Source organism: Lacerta agilis, chromosome 10 (assembly GCF_009819535.1).
Source record: "Lacerta agilis isolate rLacAgi1 chromosome 10, rLacAgi1.pri, whole genome shotgun sequence".
Classification (NCBI taxonomy): Eukaryota; Metazoa; Chordata; class Lepidosauria; order Squamata; family Lacertidae; genus Lacerta; species Lacerta agilis.
Window position 1 is genome coordinate 19,870,197 of NC_046321.1, and position 17,089 is coordinate 19,887,285.

A 17,089-nucleotide genomic window follows, 5' to 3' on the forward strand; every position below is an offset into this window, starting at 1 on the left:
TGTTTGGGAGGAATGGGGCTTACATCTGAGGAGACACAATAGGACTTTACTGTTTTATTTATTCCAGGATATTGTAAATGACCATTCATTAGAAATCCACAGCTTATTAAATTTATTTACTCTGGCCAAATTCTGCTATCAAATGTAGTCCAAAATAGCAATGGAACAATTTAAACAGAGCAATATCTTCCTTTATTCTTCTTCTAAAAGATAAAGGGTAAAGAGATTCTCTACCTGGTAGTGGACTCTCTGTGTTGTTGAAGTTACGGATTGTAAATCCTAGAAGGAGATAGATCAAAACAATGAATGGTTAGTCCCAAACAAGCCTCAGCCTCCATCATTTTCCAAACATCCTTGCTAACTAGTTGCCATATACGTTTATTATTTTTTATTTTTTATTGTTCAGACATGTCACAAAATGTTGTGTAGGCTCCTATGATGTAAGTAATGGGCTCTGCCTGCCAGCCTGCTCCCTAAAATATCACTGCTTTGCTCATTTCTATATATAAGGTGCCTACATTCTGCTATTTATAATTATTAGTAGTTTGTATCATATATTTACACCTATTGTTATTTCATGTTAAAAGCAAGTTTCTAGAGACTAGATTATGAGTCTTTGTAAATTGTGTTTCTAAAGGAACTTTTGTTATTGCCAAATGCCAATGTGTTTGCATTATTAAGTTTTTTATGAATAAAAAAAATCATTTTAAGTTAGAGCTTACTAATTATTTCACTATTAATATACTTCTTCTTAATTGCATTTCACTATTAATATACTTCTTAATTGAATTTCACTATTAATATACTTCTTAATTGTATTTCAGTTCAACAATTACTTTGATAAAATACGGTACATGTTTTGTTATGTGCAAATGGCTTTAGATGCCTATTAGGTCCATAAATTACCATATAGCATATATTCAGCACACACACAAAAACAGCGACAATTTGTTGTTGACAAAGGACAGGTGGACATTTAAAGGGCGCCATTACCTTCAGTAGCTTAGGGCCTCATCAAACCTAAATCTGGCCTTGAATACCTGTGTCCATGTGTGTGATTTGCTGCAACTCACCTCCTCTAGGCGATCCACATACATGCGACAGGTCTCCAAATCACAGTCTCCTCTGACAACTATCATTCCTAGAGGAATAGCTACAGGAATGAATGAATGAATAAATAAATAAATAAATAAATAAATAAATAAATAACTACTACAGCACATTGCAAAACAGAAAGAAATTCACTGTTGTGTGCAATCTTTTTAGCAGCGCGATTTTGTACAGCAAGGCTCGTTTGACCTGTGGTCCTCCAGATATTGGCGGACTACAACTCCCATCATCCCTGAAAATTGATCATGCTCACTGAGTTGGAATCCAACAACATCTGGAGGGTTATAGGTTTGCCACCTACGGTGAGCATGGTGCACACCAATCTAGAAAGCCAATGGGTTTTACTCCAAGGAAACACGTACTGGATTGCAGTCATACTTTAAAATAGAGGTATCTCAACTGTGGTTACCTCAGCATAGCTAATAATAATAATAATAAACCAGAACAGGATTCATTCAGAAAATCCAGTCAAGGCTGTTCACGACAACATAAAGTGACATTACTATATTTCACATTATTCCCACAGAGAGAGAGAGAGAGTAGAAAATTTTCATGCTACGTATACCATTGTTCATGAAGCGGGCTTTCGTGAGTTTTAGTAATGAAAAGAGCATGGAGAATCAAAGTAAAGGAATTTTATTTATTCGTTAATTTTTTGACAAAATAATAATAACAAATAAATAAGAATAAAATGTGCACCCTACCCCTGATACCATTCCGTTTTAACTATCTAGGCTCCCAAAATTTCAACACCTCTTGAGATGTTTCGACCCCTTTCCGTTTGAACAGTACAAATTCTACAAACACCCTCCGTATCTCCTCAAAAACATTTCTTCTGCGTATTCCCCATCTTACCCTAATAGCGCATGTTAATTTATCATTAATGGCTAATATCCCACACCTCTTTATTCCATTCTTCCATTTTATATTCACCTTGCCCCTTCCACTTCTTTATTCTATAATAACTCGTGCTGCTGTCAATAAATTTGTGAGCAAGTCCAGTAAAGCAATTCAAAACACCATGGAAACACTGGGTTTCATTAACATCTGGTCATTTATCCCCATTTGTTAAAATAAAATAAAATAAAAGCAAAAATCACAGAAAAGAAATTGCATGTGTTCTGGTCTCCTAGGAGCTTTGGACACAATCCACCAGGAGGTTCTCCTGTTCAATCCCCACTGAAGTGAATCAGAGCTGTGTAGGAGCAAGGAACTTGTTTCCCTGCAGATGTTGCTGGACTACAAGTCCCATCACCCCTCACTATTGATCATGCAGGCTGGGGCTGATGGGAGCTGGAGTTCAATAATATCTGGAGGACTGCAGTTGTCCATCCCTAGTGTATGTAGAACCACCGTAGTTCTTGCACATCTCCCATTCAGTGTGCAGTAGAATTTCTTAGTGAATTATGCTCTTTGCCCTAATACTGCTAATCCTTCCGCCTTTGCAAGAGTTTGTATGAGCATGGACCAGCAGCATTGACAACAGTGCTGAAACAGCTTAAGAATAAACTAACCCAGGCATCATTGGCACTGTATTTTTGTAGTGCACAGAAACTGAACAACAACAATGCTATTTCAAAAATACATACTCAGTGCATTTCAAATACATGGGAGAGCTTTAAATTCCTCAAACAGATGAAAAACCTTCAAGATTACATATTGATGCATCATTAAACAATTTAGTTTTCTTCTATCAAACTCATCACAAACTGCTTATGGTTGATCATATTATGAGCTCTAAGCTGGCTGCAATGGCTTAAGAATTAAAGGACTGTTTCTGACATTCATTTATGGCACGCTGGAAATTAATGAATAGCCTGCAGTTGGCACTTTGTTTAATGCAGAGCTTTTAAAAGCATAAGAAGCAACAGCAGGCTAATATTTTTTTCACTCTGTTTACCTTTCCATACATCTCATGTGAGCTTTAATTTAGCTCCTGTGCCAGTGCTCAGAATACAAGGAAAGTGGGACCTAGCCCCCTTATCTTGTAACCCATAGCTATAATATTTGGAAGGCAGTTGAAGGGGACAAGGAGTGATTTGATGGAAATGAGAAGGAAACAGGGTATGAAGCTTCTGTATTTCATTAAAAGCCCCATACCTTTCCCCCAATAAATCAAGTGCTACACAATGCTACTTTAAGCAACAAGGATAATGTTCTCAACATTAATCGGTGCAGCCCTAATGTGGAAGTACTTTGTCCTATTCATGTGAAAGAGGAGAAATACCCTAGTAATAAACCACTGGCATCAAGACGTGTTCGACGCAGTCCATGGGTGAGATGCTGTAGAGAGACTTTTCAGAAGATGCCTATCAAGAGAGATCTGCAGACAGCCACTACTGACACTAACAAATTAGGTGGCCATGCCCTCCTTGTGCCTCCCACTTCTCTTTCATTAACTGGGCAGGAACTCAACTGCAGGTACATAAATATTGGGAAGGGTCTTTTTAAAGAAAAATTAACAAGCCACTGCAGTGGCATAAGATTTCGTGGACTACAGCCCACTTCATCAGAAGCGTTAAGGAAAATCCTCATTTGCCAAGTATCTATACACACATTTGCAGAAGAAAATATTAAAATGTAAGCAGTGCATCCACAAAGACCATGAAATGCCATAACTCATTTCATGCATTATCTTCCAGGTGATCATTATCATCCAGCTCTTTAGCCTGGCTAGAACGTCCACTTGAACTATAACAATGCTTCTTGTATGTCTGAATGAAGAGATGCTAACTGTAGAAGCCACTTGCTTTTGCATGGCTGGACTGTACAAAGGTAAGCATCAGTGTCACATCCATTGCCCTGCCCACCAATGGCATTTGACCCTTGAAATTAGGGAATACAGACCCCAGTTTGAAAAAAAAAAAGTTCTCTTCATCCCTGTCAGAGGTTTTCAAAAGTGACATCAAGGCACTGGTAAGATGTGAAATGGACATGGCTGTCAAACTTTGCTTCTCTGACAGCGTAAAGTCTGCTTGCATACTATTATTGGTTAGCTTAAAGGTAAAGGGACCCTTGACCATTAGGTCCAGTCATGGATGACTCTGGGGTTGTGGCGCTCATCTCGCTTTACTGGCCGAGGGAGCCGGCGTACAGCTTCCGGGTCATGTGGCCAGCATGACTAAGCCGCTTCTGGTGAACCAGAGCAGCGCATGGAAACGCTGTTTACCTTCCCGCTGGAGTGGTACCTATTTATCTGCTTGCACTTTGATGTGCTTTCAAACTTCTAGGTTGGCAGGAGCAGGGACCGAGCAACGAGAGCTCACCCCATCGCGGGGATTCGAACCACCGACCTCATCCTCTGTCGTCCCCTTCTCCTTGTGCCCTCCATCTTTCCCAACATCAGGGAGTCTTTTCTTCTCATGAGGTGGCCAAAGTACTGGAGCCTCAACTTCAGGATCTGCCCTTCCAGTGAGCACTCAGGGCTGATTTCTTTAGGATGGATAAGTTTGATCTTTTTGCAGTCCATGGGACTCTCAAGAGTCTCCTCCAGCACCATAATTCAAAAGCATCAATTCTTCGGCAATCAGTCTTCTTTATGGTCCAGCTCTCACTTCCATACATTACTACTGGGAAAACCATAGCTTTAACTATATGGTTAGCTTACCATGCCATAAAAAGAAGAATTTGAAGAACTATGATAAATATATTTAAGGGTTTGCTGGGATCTAGTTTCCATGCTTCCTCATTAGCTACTGCTTAGAAGCTGGTTTCTATCTTTTTACATCAGTAGCCAGTGCATCACCGCTGTTGCTGTAAGTGGGCTAAGAGAGAGATGGTTCATAAATTTTCGTGCTATTTTCTTCTATTAAACTTTTCAGCACAGGGAAATGAGTGTGTTTTTCTCAGAAGCAAGGCTCCATTTCGCCTGCTGAAATATTACGCCGAAACAAAGCAGTCATTCCATTTGTCACCGAGTGCTGCTGACAGGGGCTACTTAATTCTGAGCATGGTGACATCACATCGCTCGTGCCTTCGGTAATCTGGACGAACTCCAGGTTTAAATGAGCCCTTGGCAAAGTGCACACTGGTAGAAAATACACACACACACACACACACACACACACTAGCAGCCGCTAGTAGGCTTATGTGGTGGTGGGATGAAGTGCTCCTCCGAATCAGTTCTAGGAACTGCCAATTTAATTTCCCACAATGCTCCTGGTGCATCATCATCCTGGGTCCTTGTGGGGAACTTATATCACAGCTCCCAACTGACTCGTACTTCTACAATACATTTTTAAAGAGGGGAGGGGACACTGTGGCCCCAGTAGCTGCCAGAGAATGCCACATACTGATTTTGTGCCATCCTGGAATCGCATCACTGGGGAGAATGAGGAAAAAACTCAGGTCAGCAGTTGGCAATGCATTCGTCATGACATATGGTTAGACCTAAGCACAGAAACACTCCTTTGGGTCGACCAGACTGGCATAGACACTAGGAGGTTTGTCTTCTTCCACCTTCTGGAAAATCCAAAGCAGTAGCTTTTCTTTGCTGAACATCAGGCTCCAGCTTCTAGCTTTGGAGCACTGGCTTTACAGACTCTGAGCTAGAGGTCAGCGTCACACCCTCCAGATCTATATTTGGGTACAGCTGCTTGACTCAGCCTGGCCTTGCCAGCGGCATATGAGGCCAGGATGGGGACACTGTGGCCCTCCAGATGTTGTCAGTTTACAGATCCCATCATCCCTGTTCATTGGCCATACCTGTGGAGAGCCACAGGTTCCCCATTCCTGATGAAAATGCTACTGTTATGTACTGAGCTGAATCAATTATGCAAATTGAGCCTACTTATATAGACTGGCTTATTTCATGTTGCTGCCTCCAGAATTCAAGTCACCCAGGACTTCTGAGGAGGAAAGGATTTGACACTTGGAAGATACAACAGAAAAGTCTTCTATGGATAAGTAGCCAAGGGGATGAATGAAGTCCCTTCTGTCTGGTGAATTAAACTCATTCTCAAGTGCTTTTTCAGTTTCTGATGTTTCACCAAGTACTACCCACACATTTTTGAGCACCTGTCTTCAGCCATTAAGACAATAAGCCTCATTTAAAAATTAGAAATTTACTATTTTTTGTTACTTTCTCCACTAATTCATTTTGCTCCCCGTTGATGTAACATTTACCTATATAGAGATTTTGGAAGTCATTCCAAAATTACTCACCAGGTGGAAACTGTTGTATCAGAAGAACGCTTACCATTAAAGAACAAATTAACTAAGCAATTTGGTTGGACAAATTCATCTTTGGGGAATGGTTTGGTTACAGTGAAAGAACTTGGATTGGATTATCTCTCCAGCATACATACAGTACACACACACACACACACACACACACACTTACTGTCCTAAGTGAATACCTCTACCTCTTATAAGAATATTGTTCCATTCTATCACCAAAGTGCTCTGATGGAGACAGAAAGAACTGAAATAAAATAGTGAAGTAACAAAAATGGGGTAAAATAAGGTAAAAAGAATGGTTGTTTCAATATTACAAAGGAAAGTATGGAATCATTTAATTTCTTGGAAGGTTTTCAAAAATGAGTTGTCTACTTCCAGTGGAGCCCAGATTAATCTTCTCTGAACAGCATGTATGACGAGTTGGATGCAGGAGTAAAAAAAATTCAATTTCAGATGAGGCCACTGATAGAATCAAATTGGTATTTGAAGCAAACAAGAAGAGCAAAATTTATTTACTCTGAGTTTGGATGATCCAGGTTATTACGCTGGTGTCGAAGTATTTGATGCTCCATCATGAAGACATGTCTCAGGCAAAAATCTTAATAGCTTTCCTGCAGGGCTCCCAAAGGGATAATAAAATGGCTCGTTCTTAAACGGGTTTCTATGTTATGATTTTCATCATTTACTGCCTATTTAGGTGGGCAAGATTGAAAGGAGGAACATTGGGAAAGAGTCATGACCCACACATTTGGAAGCTGATCTACAGCTTTTTCTACAAAAGAGAGACATCCACAATAAGCTGGACTGGACATCCTAGTAAACCATGACTTAATGTAGGGGAAGCCAAAGTGATGCCCTCCAGGTGTTGCTGAACTACAACAATTATCCCATCAGCACTGGTCATGATGGCTTAGGCTGATGGCAAATGAAGTGCAACAACATCTAGAGGGCCCCACATTGGTTATCCCTGTTTTAACATGATGGGAGAAGCCATAGCAAGCCGAAGGCTCATGTTCTCCCCACCACTCCTCCTGTGGCACATCCACAAGGAGATGAAGCTTTCACTTCCATTTTTGATTAACCACGGTTTAACCACACATGAACCCTAAACTGTGATTAATCTTAACTGTGGTTTGTTAAGCTAAGCTGTCTTCATAACTCTTAGTTTGAAGTGGGCTTTTTTAAAAACAAACTACAGATAAGGTGAATGATAGTTCACCTTCAAATGAAACAAGCTGTTTTCTTCAAAAACTGAAGAAAGGCTTCCAATACCTTCACCACTGGAGAGGGGAGCATGAGTGGGTAAGTCAAAGGCTATTTATTGTTAGATTTATATCCTGCCTTTCCTCCAAGGAGCTCAAAGTGACATGCATGGTTCTCCTGCTCTCCATTTTTCTCCTACCCTCACAACACCCTTGTGAGGTAGGCTAGACTGAGAGACTGTTGCTGGGCCAAAGCCACCCAGTGAGCTTCATGGCCAAGTGGGGATTTGAAGCCTAGTCTCCCAGGTCTTAGTCCAACACTCTAACCATTGCTCCCACTGGCCATTTTCCTTATCTTCTCCACAGAGGTGATGCTCACAGCTGGAAGGAGAAAGCAAGTCTACAGTCCCAAAATGTCTTCTTCCATGTCCCTCCAATAAACAAAGGTTTATCATGATGTCCAAACTGCCCCATTGTGTTGGAGGTACTGTCGTGCACCACACCACAATGTTACAAAGGTGAATAACCTCTGCTGTTGCAATCTGGCAATTCTTTTCCTCAGGCAAATGATTTTCCCCAATGAAGAGTTCTGCTCAGCACCATCCAAGACAGCTCTCCCACCACAAACCAGGCAGTCGACGTTAGCTAGCATAATTTCAATAATTAATATACTTTCTCCCCACAAACCCTAGCAATTATCTTCATGAAGAAGGTTTGGGAAACCCATGATGAAGGCTTTAATTTTCTGGGTGGAAATATGTAGCAAGAGCTGGCACTAGTCTTGTTAGAAGAACCTGTGTTTCCATTATTGAGACCATCTTTCAACTCTGGGAAAGAGTACCAGTGAACAGTGAAAAGGGTGTGTGTGTGTGTGTGTGTGTGTCTGGGAGCATAAAACTGTCTAAATAGAATAACCATATTTCTACAAGAAGATAAGCAAACCAATTAGAAGATTTGCCATCCAGTAATTACCAGGGAATCCCATATTGTAAAAAAAGGAAGCTGCAGCTTTGTTACATAACAAACAGCCGTCCTTGTAATTGAATATGAATAATGAGCCAGATGCATGAACAAGACTCTATTAAACTGTTATCGCAAGCAGCCACATCCTGCACTGATTAATGACTCCGTGCATGTCACCAAGGAAAAGGACTTCATTTTAAGGTGTTGCCGTCAACAGCATCGCCCGATTGGCTGACCTCCCCCTTGGACTTCTGCATCATTGATTGAACGTGACCATTAATTGCTACAGTACTTTCTCCCAGAAATTGCGTATTGTTTTCCTCAGCAGAGCTGTGAAGTTCGAGGCTGATAAGGTCTTAACTGAGAATCAGGAAAATTAATGGGAATCTTCTCCATGACTACAAGGGTATTTGCACGAGGCCCTTGTGGTATAAGACATTTGTATCGTTCATATGCCCAAATGGAGCAGAACAGAATGAAGTGTGCGATTCAGCCTTTCGCCATTCCGTGCAGGTTTGCCAGATGTCTCAAGAAAGTGCACCAGCAGGGCATGATGGCAATATCCATATGGTATGGGTTTCTTCCAAACATGTGGCCTGCTTGCTCTGAAAAGAGGAGTTGCTACTTTTGCCTTATCCGCCACAGCTGTCCGTTGCCACACCAGATCTCTGTCTTCAGGGCTACACCTATAATTATCGCGTCTGGTTCGGAGATTGTTTCTTGCAACAAATGACTAAACGTCATAGAGGGATCAGCTGGTTTCTGTTTACAGGAAGCTTCCAACTACAGCAGCAGCATTTTTAAAGAAAACATGCTGGTAAACACATAAAGACATCACCTTGCCGACAAAGGTCCATATAGTTAAAGCTATGGTTTTCCCAGTAGTAATGTACGGAAGTGAGAGCTGGACCATAAAGAAGGCTGATCGCCGTAGAATTGATGCTTTTGAATTATGGTGCTGGAGGAGACTCTTGAGAGTCCCGTGGACTGCAAGAAGATCAAACCTATCCATTCTCAAAGAAATCAGCCCTGAGTACTCACTAGAAGGACAGATCCTGAAGTTGAGGCTCCAGTACTTTGGCCACCTCATGAGAAGAGAAGAATCCCTAGAAAAGACCCTGATGTTAAATAAGACGCATACAAGCAAAATTATTACTGTATGTAACTTTATTCAAGACTGTACTTATGGTGGAGTTTTCCTTTTTTGGTTGTATCTGTAAAATCTATAATAAAAATTATTAAAAAAAAAAAGACCCTGATGTTGGGAAAGATGGAGGGCACAAGGAGAAGGGGACGACAGAGGATGAGATGGTTGGACAGTGTTCTTGAAGCTACTAACATGAGTTTGGCCAAACTGCGAGAGGCAGTGAAGGATAGGCGTGCCTGGCGTACTCTGGTCCATGGGGTCACGAAGAGTCGGACACGACTGAACGACTGAACAACAACAAAACACAGGGGAATTCCCAAGTGCCTCTTTCAAAATGGTGCCAAGCTGTAAGTTTGGTTGGCAGGAGATGCTATAAATGCACACAAATCTTCTTGCCCAATGTTTCCCCTCATGAAAGCCACCTTGCCAGGCATGAGGAATGCACTCGGGTTCTGTGGAGCACAAAGCAAAGAAGGCAGGACCTGACAGCAAATGGCTGTTGTCCAAGCCCAGCCAAAACATGTCAGCCCTATATCAAAAGGCTACCTATATACATAGGAGAACACATGAATGCTGTTATACTAATCAGCCATATATATATAGATATACTTACAAGCTTCCCGAAGCTTTTCCTTGTCATAATGCAGTCCCTCATAATCCTGTAAACTAATCCTGTTCACTCTGATCCTCAGGCGCTCTAAGACGGCATGGGGACTGCAAGGAAAGGCGAAAGAAATGTTAGGCAGGGTCACAGCTAACATTGGTTTCCAGAAGAGAGTATCTGATTTTCCTAGAATGAGCTGCAATGAGTGAGGAAGAACAGAAGCAAAAAGCAAAAAAAAACAAAAAAAAACGAATCCCCATGAGCATTTAGCTGCCAATCTCAAAACACGAGCTTTCTGCAAATAAAACAGTTCGGCCTTTGATTCAATGGAACAGCATTCCTTGAAGGTCACAAGGGTCAAACAGTCCTTTTGAGAAAGTCAGTAAAGTTTCCGTTACAAATCTGGCGTGCACCTGCTGGGTTTCCCCTCCCCCCATTATAAATTTGAAATCTGCCTAGCTGTAGATTAGGACTTCCTACAGAGGACCTTCTGTGGGAGACCCAGCTGTCTAAGATGAAGGGGAAGGCTACCTGAGAGGCCCTTCTCTACAGTAGTTCTCAAGCTGGGAAAAGCTTTTCTGATTTTTAATTAATTAATTAAATTTATTAGACACCTTCCCTCACCACAGGCAGCTCAAGGCATCTTTACAAAAATAAAACCAACCAACCAACCAACAAATTAAAAAAAAAAACACCTTATACATTCATTAAAACTAAGGAGGGAAATAAATAAGTAAAACATTTAAATGAAAACAACCCCCTTTTGTTGTTATTGTATTTTCTGAACCAGGAGACAACCTTTCCATTTCCCCAAGCTTTTAGCTACAATTTTGATTTTGGTGACTGTTCTCAACTTGATTTTGTATTTTAATCAATTTATACGGCCCTAAGAATATAATTTAACAATGGCATAACAGTACCTATAAATGAATGAACAAACAAACGAATGCATGCAATTGCTGTGCTTTTAGCAGTCCTCAATATGATGAACCCAGCACAAATGAGCTTCACTTTTTTAAGTTGCTAGCTCATACCTGCAAGCAGCTCCTCTTAGCAGCTTAGCACAACACACCTGACCCAATTTCTCTAGAGTGACAGGCATATCCTGAACTCCAGATACTTTAGGAAACATTCTAGATTTGCTATTGAATAAAAAGACATTCAAGGTTCACCCCTGCCAATAACTGTTTGAAGCGAACAGCACATACATTCCAATTAATGATTAGCAAACAGTTTAATAAGAAATTTATTGTAAGTAGAAGTCTCATCAATGCTGACTCCAGGTTTTGGAGGTAACTTACACAAGACACCTTCCCTGATTGAGTCTACCTTCTCACTGCAGCAGATCCAGGTGGCTTTTGAGCAATCAAATAAATAAATAAATAATAAAATATCTGACCATGCCAACCCTCAGTAACTTAAATCCATTAGTATCAATGGGTCTACTGCTCTGATTCAATTAGCTGTAATGCAATAGCTACGTTTATGCTCTGGGAAATGGTTTTATCACAGGGGGAGGGCTGTCTTTAGATGGTAATGTGATGGTAAAGCTTTGCTCACTTCAATGTGTGCTACATTTTGGGGATGGGGTCTGTTCATTCTGCCCTCATGGCACCACCACGTATGAGCTAGAGGAATGTTTCTCAAAAGAACCAGTTGGATGCAAAGCAAACAAAGAATGGTATATAACCATTTTTATTTATTAGTTAGTTGGTTACCGGTAGTTAGTTTGTTTCATTTATACACTGCCTTTCTCCAAGGAAATCAAGGTTACATGGTGTTCCCCTCCACATTTTATCCTCACAACAACCCTGTGAGGTAGGCTAGATTGAGAGGCAGTGACTTGCTCAAGGTCAGCCAGTCAGCTTCTTTTCTGAATGGAGATTTGAACCCTGGTCTCCCACGTCATAGTCCAACACTCTAACCACTGCTCCACACTGGCCATTTTCCTTGCCTTCTCCACAGAGGTGATGTCAGCTGTTGGGAACAGAAAGTATGCCTATAGTCCTCAAATGTCTTCTTCAATGGGATATTTTTTTAATGGGCTTAACATTTATTAATATTGGTCCCAGGGCAGGTTGTGACATGTGGCTCTTTGTTATTTTATGCATCCAGCTTCAACAACAACAACAAAAAGCACTTTCCTTTCAAAAAGTAAACTTACACCGTATGAATTATTGCATCATTATTCCTTAGCTTAAAATCTACCAGACCTTTTGGACCTAAGGCGATATATTTTCACTGACCTATGGAGCCTATGGAGAAGGCAATTAGCAAATACCTCTGAGGAAGCTGAATTCGTTCCTTGGATGATTGCTATAAACAGGTCTGTCACCTCTGGACAAATTGTAAAAACCTAGAAACAACCTGAGCGCAAACTCCCTATTAAAGCAGCACCTAAAGGCAGAGACTGTCTGGTCTTGGAAGTGACAGGAAGTAACTACGGGTTAAGACCATGAACTGAAAAATACATATATAATATATAATTTTCTCGTTGTTCATTGCAGCAAGCAATGAGGAGTACAACGTATTTCTGAGCTTCAGAGGTTATGCTGGAATTTTAAAGGATTCTAAGAATAGCGATCCATACCAGCTGAAATAATTATGGTTTTCACATTGCTCTGGACAGACAATAATTCCCCAATGCTAAATAGCAGCTGCCATGCTGCCCAGGTGCCCTCAGATGTCAAAGAAACAACTTCTCTCTATGCAAGCCAAGCTGTCATGATTTGTATGAGACAGAAAGCTGCACCCATAACTTCCAGAGCAGCTTCAGGGGACAGCTGTCTGCTTTAACTGGCATTCGGACATCTCATCTAACAGGGTAGGATCTACCTGCTGCTTCTTTTGTTTTTGTAGGGAGATCTGGAGATTCAGAACTCTGGGGATAGAGGAGAAAGCAGCAGGCGAATAACAGCTGGCTGTAAGCCAGGTGATTCAGCCCCTTTCTTGACTCAGACATTTATTTAACATTCAAAAAGAACTTGACTGAGAAATTAAGATCAATATGATGGATGGTGCCGTTGCCCTCCAAAGGCGCAGGAGGTGGGAAAATCAGGGAGGGGAAGTAAATTAAATATTGACAAGACTTTTAAAGAATTATATGGGCTACATTTTTTTTATTTTACTTGTGTTGACCTGCGGTTGTTGCTTTGGGTGGTGACTGCGTGGTTTTGTGTGGTTTCTCATGAGATGGTACAATATGAGATAACGTATAAAAACACATTTTTATATGGAAAGGTGATTTTAAAAATGCCAGAGAGCAGATAGCAAAATGAACCAAGTCTTCGGACTTCAATCAACACAAGTATTTAATTGAATAGTCCATGTCTGAGGAAAGGGAATGTATTCCAGCAACATTGCAGTGAAAAACTGAAAGACTGAGATAGACACAGAACAAAATAAGGAAAGGCAGCTTCCTCAGTGCTCTAGAAATTGTCTCTCTCTTCCCCTTCAGACAAACACCTTGTCACCACTATCTGGATATGTTGGCGTTAGAACAAGATACAGAGATAAGTACCTTTTTCTTTTAAGTTTTGAATGCTGCCTATGCCATTTGGATAACTAGCTGTTGTTGTTCCTCAGAAGACCTGAGGAAACTCATATATAATATCAAATATAAAGCTTACATTTAATTTTGTAACTGTATCTTTAGGGAAAGGATGTCCACAATAATACTGAAGAATCCAATTTTTTTTTTACAGCTTCCAGCATTTTTAAGACAGGGATTATATTGGCCGATCTAATTCTAACATCTTTGTTTTGAAATCATTGGCGACTTCTTGCAGAGCTGCCATTTATTTTATACAGCGCTCAAGTTGAGTGAAGATTTTCTGTGATCCCTTTCAGCCTTATCCACATCCTTTAGAAAGTTGCTGGGAATCAAACTGAGCGGGAAAGAGTCTTGTTACACTCAGGTGTTGCTTGTGAGCTTCTCATGGGCATCTGGTTGACCCCTGTGGGAGCAGGATACTGGATGATGATGGGTCTTTGGCCTCAACCAGTTCTTCTCATGACTTTTTATGTGCCCACCAGTACTGGACAAACAAATCCAGACACTAGGTTTATGAGATGTATGCAGTAGACTTTGCAGTAATTTCTCAGTCATAAATTACAAATCAATGTGGGCATTTCTGAGACTAGAAAGCCCCTGGGAAATGCAATAGCTATGTATTCATATATGAGGTTCTGTTTCATTGCCTCCTAAGGAACATGCCAGCAAAAATGATAGTCATTTGTATTAGGCAGTGCTAATGACACTGAACGCTGTTGGAATTCTCACTTGTATGCCAAAAACCCTGCCACAGAGTTGGGTTTCCAAAGTGGTGGAATGATAAATTCACAGTAACTTTCCGCCCAGCATGAAGCCTAGAAGTATGTATTCTGGCCATCAGCATCAGTAACCAATGAGCCAAATGAACTCTTGCACAAATGGGTTTGTACACAAGCAAAGCTGCGAACTCAAAAAATTCTTCCCCAGCACGTTTTCTTCCATGCTATGGATATTTTTCATTTATGTATCCGTTTCAATCACTGTGATCCCAATTTGCATATTAACAATTCCCAAGGCAATTTGCAAATAAGAACCAAAAAAAAAAAAATGCACTGACAAAATATCAAAATTTACAATTAATGAAACAGATTGTAGCAAATAAACTATCAAAGACACAGCCAAGTTCTTATCTGGGGGCAGGGGGCGGGATGGAGCCATAGAAATCCTCTGAAAAGGGGAAATCCAAAATTTTGGGGCTGCAACAGAAAAGGCCCTGATTTGTGGCCCCTTTTGACAGATTCTTGCTGGCAAGATCTGCGGTGGAGCTCATTTGGAGGAAGCATACACACAGAGAATTAGAATCTAATCCATTTAAGTCCATAATTGAAATGGGCCTTGAAACAGAGTAGTAGCTGGTACAGTTCTGTTTCAGACATCATGTTTAGGATCCTATGAAAGACTCTGAGACAAGCCCCAAAGGAGAGAAAAAAGCATAGAGCAGTAGCAGATACCTCACATCTGGAGGCTAAATGCGGCCCTCTAGGCCTCTGTATCTGGCCCTTAGGGATTTCCAAATATATGTGGATATATAAGGCCCATATATAAGAGGATATATGGACTTTGGGCTGAAAACAGTTCTCCACCCATGGACAAGAGGACTAGAAGCCACAATGGAATGTAGGATGCTCACTCCTTATACAAAGCAAGACCATTGGCCTGCTCATGTTTCATGCACTCCATGGTTTGGGGCAGGGGACATGCTGGTGCTGGAGATTAAACCTGGGACCTGCATGCTAAGCAGAATCTCTGCCACTGAACTAGAGTCCACATCTAAAGGTATCTGGCCAAAGAAGATTTGCCACTCCCTAGTAAAAGAAAGAAGATTCCACCTAAACATTAGGAAGAACTTCCTGACAGTAAGAGCTGTTCGGCAGTGGAATTTGCTGCCAAGGAGTGTGGTGGAGTCTCCTTCTTTGGAGGTCTTTAAGCAGAGGCTTGACAGCCATCTGTCAGGAATGCTTTGATGGTGTTTCCTGCTTGGCAGGGGGTTGGACTGGATGCCCCTTGTGGTCTCTTCCAACTCTATGATTCTATGATTCTAGTACAACAATGAGGACTTTGTAGCCTTTGAGATGCTGCTGGATTACCAATTCCTATCAGCCTCAGCCAGTGTGGGATAATGAAAGTTGTCATCCAACAACATTTGGAGGGTCGCAGAGTCCCAATGTCCTCATCCTGCAAACAAGACTCAGAGTCAGACTTTTCAGCTAAGGAGCCAGATGAGGTTCTAGGCTCTGAGCCTACTGCTGGAGAAAATGAGATCACTGAGCTTCACAGCCAAGGGCCAACAGAACAACCTCTCATATCTCCAGGGCCTGTAAGGCTGGAACCTGGACCCTCATGGGTGCCTTCCATTGAACCTGAAGAACCAATTGCCTCATCACCAGTCCACTGGTGCAGGAAGTACACCATGTACGTATGAGGCTATAGAACAGAGGAATGCCCATGTTCCAGTCAGAGGACTGACCCTTTAAGAATCTGAAGTTACCCACAATGGGGTAGAGCATGGGAGAGGTAGTCTCGGGGCAGAGGCTGAAAAAGGCTCAGGTTGCTCTCAAACTTTATCAGAACACTTGGGGCTCATTTGGAGCTATCCATGGTCCTGAAACTCCTGCTCAGCCTTGCTTCGTGGGATCTAGCATCAGTGCAGAACACAAAAGGGCAGGACAGCCATAGATCCAGGAGATGAAGTTGGTGGGATGAAGAGGAAGCCCACAATGGACCTGAAGTCCCTTCTCCCAATGTCTAGGGCTAAAGCATATGAAATCTATAGCAGGCCAACACCCCTCAAGTCCATCTCCCTTCAGGTGCCAGCTTCTTCTCATGCCCACATGGGAAAATGTACCCAGACACACTGCTCTGACAATATGACATACACTTGTGTTGAAGCTGTGTGACTCTAGCACTGCCTGGTTAATTATCCAGACCCTGTGGAAATACTGCTGCTGTAGCAGCATTTGGAATGTGTATTTCTGCCTCCACTGACATGCAAAAAGAAAAAATGAGAGAATCCAGGCTAGCGGTTGAACCCAGAGCACTCATCTGACATCTAAACAGCATTTCTGCCACAGCACCAGTTTGATTCAGCCGGATGAAAACTTTTAATTAAAAACACACCCATATTCTCCTTCCAATTATTTACGAGTCTTGTGAACCATATCTTATCCTTCAAGTGTCTGCGTAAAGTCAGACAAGGGAGGAATTCAGTCACAGATTTCTGACAGATTTTTTAAAAAAGGAAAGAAAACAGTCTACATCACATCCCATTGAAATTCTAACTTAGCTGGTATGATTCAGTGAGAAATCTGCCTCCATTTAAAAACAAAAATCCC

At 41.4% G+C, this 17,089-nt stretch overlaps 1 protein-coding gene across 7 annotated transcripts in view; it reads right to left on the minus strand.

Moving 5' to 3' along the window:
• The window catches only part of DGKI (diacylglycerol kinase iota), a 240,820-nt gene that overhangs the window by 55,460 nt on the left and 168,271 nt on the right, over positions 1-17,089 (minus strand). For all 7 annotated transcript variants that reach the window (XM_033162115.1, XM_033162118.1, XM_033162117.1 and 4 more), the window contains 3 exons: positions 10,214-10,314; positions 1,074-1,153; positions 235-279 (listed from right to left, as the gene is read on the minus strand). In XM_033162115.1, the coding sequence (XP_033018006.1) occupies positions 235-279; positions 1,074-1,153; positions 10,214-10,314 (226 nt within the window). The remainder of the gene's footprint in view (positions 1-234; positions 280-1,073; positions 1,154-10,213; positions 10,315-17,089) is intronic.